At 51.3% G+C, this 7,619-nt stretch overlaps 1 protein-coding gene across 1 annotated transcript; it reads left to right on the plus strand.

The window, feature by feature from the left end:
- The first annotated feature begins 1,877 nt into the window (after positions 1-1,877).
- Positions 1,878-3,446, plus strand: LOC131324078 (uncharacterized). The gene is made up of 2 exons (XM_058355900.1): positions 1,878-2,467; positions 2,576-3,446. Exons 1-2 carry the CDS (start codon positions 1,878-1,880, stop codon positions 3,444-3,446), a joined length of 1,461 nt encoding a protein of 486 aa, XP_058211883.1.
- Positions 3,447-7,619: the final 4,173 nt, after the last annotated feature.

Consider the following 7,619-nt stretch of genomic DNA (forward strand, 5'->3'; position numbering starts at 1 on the left):
CAACCTCGGCAATGTTTCGTGACCTCTCACGAAATCCACCTAAGACGATGGGGGAGCTCATGACAATAATCGAGAAAGATTGCGTTCACGAAGAAGCAATGGCCGAGCGGCATACGTCAAAAGCTGAACCTGCCAAGACGATAGGGCCGAAGAAGCAGGTATCGAACGTTCGTCAAGGGCAAGGAAGCCAGGGTAGCTCGGGCCAGGCATCGAACAAGTCGAACAACAAGGGCCGACCCTCTCAGCACCCTCAGCCACAACCCTGGACACAAACGAAAAGAGAACCCCGACCGGACGAATACGTCGCCGAACGTACGGTATTCACTGAACCTATTTATAAACTTCTTAACATCATTGGCAAATTGCCGTTCTTTGTTTGGCCAACGGTACTCTTAGGCACCGTCGGAAGCGGCCCGGGGATGTGCACGTATCACAAGGAACGTGGCCATTACACCACGCAGTGCCCACCTTTCAAAAGGTATCTAGAAGAGCTAGCAGCTGCCGGTCACCTCAATCAGTGGATCGACGTTCGGCAAAATCCACTTCCTCCACCTCCCCCTCTTGTTGGCAATCTCGTAAGCGTAATACAAGGGCTGGTATCCGAAGGAAGGGCGGCCGAACTTCGTTCGGAAATTGACAGGGCTGTCGCCTCTGCGTCAGTCTGCAATGTGGGAGCCTCGGGAAAGCGAAAGTGGGAAGATCCTAGCTTCGGCGGTACTATAACTTTTTCTTCCGACGACTTAAAAGGCGTGCAACTTCCACATGCAGATGCTCTCGTCGTCACTATTGCCATTGAAAAATCAACCGTACAACGGGTATTGATAGATCAGGGAAGCTCGGCCGATGTCATGTTTTTCTCCACTTATCAGAGCCTCGGATTATCTCCCGCTCAACTTCGGACAGCGTCAGCTCCCCTTGTTAGTTTTACGGGAGCCCCGGTATGGCCACTCGGCCTGATTACCCTCCCTGTGCGAGCTGGATCACGCATCCTGGAGATCGAATTTGTCGTGGTCGCTTCGCCAAGTCCGTACAACGTCATTCTTGGCCGAACCTGGCTACACGAGATGCAAGCGGTTGCTTCAACATATCACCAGGTGGTAAAATTCGTCGGATGGAACGGACGACAGGAGAGCCTGCGAGGCGATCAAATCCAATCCAAGAAATGCTACATCAGCACTGTAACGAACAAACAGAGCTGCATGGAGGTACAATGCGTGGCTGCTGCTCCTACCCCAGTGATTGAGGATGTTGGTGTACTCGCCGAACAACGGTCAGCCGAGGAGCTGATACGTTTTTCGATTCCTGGGGAAGAAGGAAGATATTTTTTGATCGGGAGTTCATTGAGCATGAACGAACGGGAGGAGATGTATCGATTCCTGATGAGGAACATAGAGGTCTTTGCTTGGACACCACAAGACATGCCGGGCGTGGACCCTTCGTTCGCTATGCACTCATTGAATGTGGATCCGAATAGGCGACCGGTTGTGCAAAAAGTTCGACGCTCGTCGGCCGCGCATACCGAAGCTGTGATAGCAGAGGTGAATCAACTATTGGAAGCTGGCGTCATTCGGGAAGTACTATACCCCACCTGGCTTGCCAACCCAGTGGTAGTCCCGAAGAAAAATGGGAAGCTACGGGTCTGTGTCGATTACACGAACCTCAATGACGCCTGCCCTATGGATCGATTTCCACTTCCTCGGATCGAGCAGATGGTAGATGCAACGGCAGGATGCGAGCGCCTAAGCTTCATGGACGCTTAGGATCCGGAAGATCAAGAAAAAACGGCTTTCATCTCGCCTCGGGGAACCTTCTGTTACAAGGTTGTCCCGTTCGGCTTGAAGAATGCAGGCGCCACTTTTCAACGCTCCATCACGAAGATGTTTCCTGGCATGCTCGGCGTAAAAGTAGAAGCTTATATTGACGATTTGGTTTGCAGAAGCATATTCGCTCGGGACCACCTTCGGGATCTGGGAGAGGTCTTTGCTGTTCTAAAACATAGGAAGCTACGTCTCAATGCCGAGAAGTGTGCGTTTGGCGTTAGCTCGGGGAAATTCCTAGGATACATGGTGAGTCGTCGAGGAATCGAAGCTGATCCTACCCAGATTTTGGCTGTGCAGCGGCTACGAGCTCCAACGACGATTAAAGAGGTACAGCGGCTCACGGGGATGGTTGCTCCCTTGAACCGTTTCATTCGACGTTCGAGCGATCTCTGCCGCCCGTTCTTCCGAGCAATCACAACAAGCCGACGCAGATTTGTATGGACAGAGGAGTGCGAGCAGGCTCTGCAATCTTTAAAGCAATACCTATCTCACGCTCCTTTGCTCGTCAAGCCCCTGCCCGATGAAGATCTCTATCTTTACCTTGCCGTCTCTGACCATGCAACGAGCGCGGTTCTTGTTCGGAGAGAAGGGATGGACCATCAACCAATCTTCTACTCCAGTAAAACGATGACGGATTCTCAGACGAGGTATCTGCCTATGGAAAAGTTAGCATTAGCTCTCGTTTCTGCTAAAACGAGCCTCTTGCCCTACTTTCAATCCCATAGGATTGTGGTCCTCACTGAGTTTCCTCTCAGAGCTGTTCTTCGGAAAACGGACACGTCGAGTCGAATCCTGAAGTTCTCTCAAGACTTGGCCAACTTCGACATCCAATTCGAGCCTCGGACAGCTATCAAAGGGCAAGTCCTGGCCGACTTCTTTGCCGAACTCACTCCCGGCTTACAAGACGAGGCCAATGCCCTGGCAATTGCTGCTGAGGACTCTCGGATTCAAGAAGAAGAGGTTTTGGAAGGGCCGTCCAGCTGTCATGCCGAACCACTCCGAGCTCGGTATTCCCTCGGGCGCAAGAAACCCAAAAGACAATGGAAGCTCTTCTCCGGCGATGCTTGGCGACTGACCGTCGATGGAGCTTCTAACGTTCATGGAGCTGGTGCCGGCATCGTCCTTGTTTCACCCAGCGGGACTGTTCATGAAAGCGTGGTTTCAATTGGGTACACAGCGACGAACAACGATGCGGAATATGAGGCTCTAATTGCAGGCCTCCAACTTGCTCTTCGGCTGGATGCAGATTCGGATCATGTCTTTTGTGATTCTCAGCTCATTGTGGGGCATTTAAACGACGATTATCAAGCCAAAGATCGACGTATGAATGCTTACGTAAGCCACGTGTTGTCTTTGTTCGGCAAATTTGGACGCGTCGAAGTGGAGTGGATCGCTCGGGAGCATAACGCCCACGCTGACGCCCTTGCAGGTCTTGCTTCAGTTTACAAGACCTCGGGTAGTCGCACCATCACCTTCGACGAGGTCCCCAAGCCGAGCTTCGAAAAGCCGTCTGAACAGGTTATGGCCATCACCCTCGGCTCAAGCCAGCTGGATTCTGTGGTTGCTTACCTGAAGAATCAAGTGCTACCGACGAACAAGCGCGAGGCGTACAAAATCCGTTGCTGAGCTGCCAATTTTTTCTTGGGACCGAATGACAATCTCTACCGACGGACTTTTACTGGCCCCGATCTGCATGTCGTCCACGACGACCTCGTGCCAGCCGTTCTGGAGGAACTTCATTCGGGTAGCTGTGGGGCTCACTCAGGAGGGCGGTCCCTTGCACAGCGTGCCCTAACGCAAGGCTATTGGTGGCCGAAGATGGTCAAGCAATCCGAAGACTACGTGAAGCTCTGTGTTCGGTGTCAGAAGCATGCATCTCTCATCCACCAGCCTGCGTTTCCCCTTAAAATGATCACCAGTCCATGGCCGTTCGCGGTTTGGGCTTTTGACATAGTTGGCAAGATGCCAAAGGCGCCCGGAGGATTTGAGTACATGCTCACTGCCACAGATTTGTTCACCAAGTGGGTCGAAGCCTCCCCGTTGATCAAGACCACCGCCGGGGATGTGGAACGCTTTATCTGGAAGCACATTATCTCCAGGTTCGGCGTGCCGTACGCCATACTATCTGATAACGGTTCCCAATTTGTCGCCTCCGCTCTCAAAGCTTTCTATGCGAAGCGCCATATTACCATCCAAAATTCCTCGGTGGCATATCCTCAGGGTAATGGACAAGCCGAAGCATCAAACAAGACAATCACTCGGGGGCTGAAGCGCCGTCTGGATCGGAAGCTCGGCAAATGGGTGGAAGAGCTTCCACATGTCCTTTGGGCCTATCGAACAACGCCTCGGCGGTCCACCGGCCGTACTCCGTTCGCTATGGCCTACGGTATGGAGGCTGTCCTCCCTTTATCTACTATGATCCCTACAGTTCGGACGGAGAATTTTAACCCTGTCGACAACAGTGCTCTAGTGGGTTCCGAGTTAGATTTTGCCGAAGAACTGCGTGACAATGCTAACCTTCGGCACGCCGCGTACCAGCAAGAAGTTGCAAGGGGCTACAACCGCAATGTTCGTGCTCGACCATTCAACGTCGGGGACTTAGTCCTTCGGATGGTTACCGAAGCGACAAAGTTGACCAAGCTAAAAGACCCCTATGAAGGGCCTTACCGAGTGGTTGAGAAGATCGGGCATGGAGTCTACAAGCTTGCTGAGATGGATGGCACGCCAATCGCTAATCCATGGAATGCCCAAAAGCTTAGGAAATTCCATGGCTAGTGTTGGCATCTTTTGTATTACATTTTTGCTCGGCAAATGCGCCTTTGAGCGTTATGCACTTAATATAAATTCGTCCAGTATTCTGCTTTATTTTTACACAAGGGGTATTTTATCTAGCTCCAGTAACATCTCTTGTTCGGGTGAAATCCTCTAAGCCCCTGATGATGTGTTTGTTCGGGTGAAATCCTCTAAGCCCCTGATGATGTGTTTGTTCGGGTGAACTTCTCTAAGCCCCTGATAATTTGTTTGTTCGGGCGAAATTCTCGAAACCCATGATCACTTTTTCGGCTCAGTTTTCCCATCCTACTGCCTTATTCTATTCCTACGGTAATACAATAGGGCAGGGGGCTACTATATGGGTAAACCTGAGTTCATCTCTCAGTGACTTCCAAATCACATAAACAGTCCTTCCGAATGAAAAGACTTAAAAATTTCTGAAAAAATTTCTGAGATGTGATGTATATACCGAACAGAAAGACTTGGCAAATATTTATATACTTGGAAACAACATCCATACCGAACGAACAGACGATTGTCTTTTAAAAAAAAAAGAGAAAAATCTCCATGTTTTTGTTACATCCGATGGTCGGTGCCGACCAATGTCAAAACTATGCAAAAACAAAACAAAATACAAAGACAGACTAAACAAGAACAAATCTAATCCGTTGGAGCGTCGGATGGGGCTGGTGGAGTCGGAGCGTCGGTTTGGGCCTGTAGGATTGGAGCTTCGGCCGGGGCTGGTAGGGTGGTCGACTCGATAGCGTCGGCTATTGGCTCCTCCGCTATAACTTCGGCAGGGGCGAAGGGTGGTATTTCCACCAGACTCCTCCTTTCGTCGTCAGCTTCAGCGCCTGCATCGTCGAGACCCATGTTGTAGCCGAGCATAAAGCTCTCTTTGTGCTGGGCCTCCTTGATCTCGTCTTGCACTTCAAGGACTTGATCGGTCACGTCCTCTTCGGCCTGGGCGTATCCTTTCTCGTACTGCCCCTGCACCTCTTTCTCCATCTCTTTCCTCATCTCTTCCCTCCCCAAGGCTCTCCCTTCGGCCAACCCCTCATCTTTTCCTTCGGCTCTGGTCTGCTCGGTAGACTCTTGCAACCCCTTGATAAGGTCATTTTGGTTGGCGACCTGAACCTCGAGGCTTTGCCTCACGAGCTCGGATTGCTCCAAGCCCTTCTTGTACTCCTCGGCCAGGGCCTTGTTGTATTCCACCGACTGCTTTTGCAGTTTTGACTTCTTGTCATATTCGGTGAGATGCAGCTGGGCACTCATTATGGACTGGGTAGCCTGTAAACAAAGCAAAATGAAAGTCATTCCGACGGAGTAAGGCATTTGTAAAAAAAAAAAAAAAAAAAAACAAACAAACAAAACGAATGTGCAAGTGTAAAACCATTTACTTACCCTTCCTGCGTGATAGTAGTATTCACTCAGGGCTGCTTTCAGGGAGGGGGGATTCTGTACATCCCTCGGCAAAGCTAGCCCCGAATGAAGGGTGAAAGCCAGGGAGGGATCCTCCCTCAAGCTATCCGATTTAAGGACCTGTTTCTTGCCAGGTGTGATGAAGCTTGGCACCCATGGGGTGTCAAGATCGAAGGCAGTCACCCTCCCTTCTCCTTCTGCGGCGGCCTCTTTCGATTGCTCCACCTCTTGGCCCTTTCCCTTAGCGGCCGCCCTCACCTTCTTGCTCGCAGGTGGTTCCTTCGGGGAAGGAGGAGCGCTCAGTGGTCGCTTTTTAGAGGGGGGAGGAGGTGGGACTTTCTTGCTCGGAACCGAGCCCGAAGCGGCTGCACTCGAAGCGGCTGTACCCCCAGCCTTCTGCAGTCGAGCCTTCTCCCTCTCTTTTTCCTCCAGCTTCTTCTGGAGAACCTCCTTGATGTTTCTTGGAGGCATACCTTCTTGTTGTTCAGGGAAAAGCTCTTCCTCGGTCGGAAGTCGGATTGACCCTCGGAGGGGTTTGTCGAAGCTCGGTCGGAGCTCTTGTGGGGTGTCCTCGGACTGCTCAGGCTCGTCAGTTACCTTTCGTCGGATCCGACCACCGTAGGTAGCTGTATATTTGAGGATGGTTGGGGCGTCTCTTTCCTCCGCTGGGATAGTGAGCAGGGAGTCGGCAAGACCGCAACCTTTGGCGGCCCTTAATAGTACCTTGTTGATCTTGGTGGTATCTGCCGAAGACAAGCGTGAAATCGTTAGTTGAATTTTTACAGCTGAAATCAGAGCAACAGAAATAAATATTTGAAGTAACGACAAGTGTTCTTACTCGGCGTGCCTCTGCGTGTGGCTATCTCAAACTGACCGTATTCGTGTTCGGGGAATTGGAAATTTCCTCGAACTTCGACGTAGTCAGAGGCCCATTTCTCCGAGTCATACATGCCCTCGGGAATGATCTTTTGCATCTTCCTCCGGGAGCAGAGGTAGTATCGAGAGTACCGAACGTTTCTCGACATCATATAATTTTCAAAAAAATGAAAGGCTTCTAGGCGGAACATCTTCACCTCAGCAAGGGCGATTACCGAGTGAATGATGCGGTAGGAATTGACGCTCAGCTGGCACGGAGTGAGATTGAAGCGGTGAAGTATCTCTCTCAAAACTCTGTGCATCGGGAACCGAAGGCCCCCTTTTGTGATTGCCATCAAGGGGACAGTGACGTGTTCGTCACCATATTTTATTCGGTTCCCTCGGACTGGTGTAATGATAACATCGTTAGGGATGTCGTAGACGGCTCGGAAGGTGTCCAGGCTTTTTTTGTCTTGGAAGCATTCCAAGTAAGGGCAGGGGTCCTTTCCCGTTCGGTCAGGGATCACATCGGGGTCCATCGGAACGATCTTCCTCTTCACCTTCGGCGGATGTGACGAGGATTCCCCAGCAAATCCGGCCCCTTCATTCGCTCGGCTTGGCGAGATAAGCGGAGTCCCTGGTCTCGACTCGGCTTCGTCAGCTCCTTCGGCCTCCTCTTCCTCTTCTGCTTCGTCATGAGGACTTTCGGACGAAGATTCGCCTATGTCTATAATATCGGGGTCCGGCCCG

The sequence above is a fragment of the Rhododendron vialii genome, chromosome 4a, assembly GCF_030253575.1.
Source record: "Rhododendron vialii isolate Sample 1 chromosome 4a, ASM3025357v1".
Lineage (NCBI taxonomy): Eukaryota > Viridiplantae > Streptophyta > Magnoliopsida > Ericales > Ericaceae > Rhododendron > Rhododendron vialii.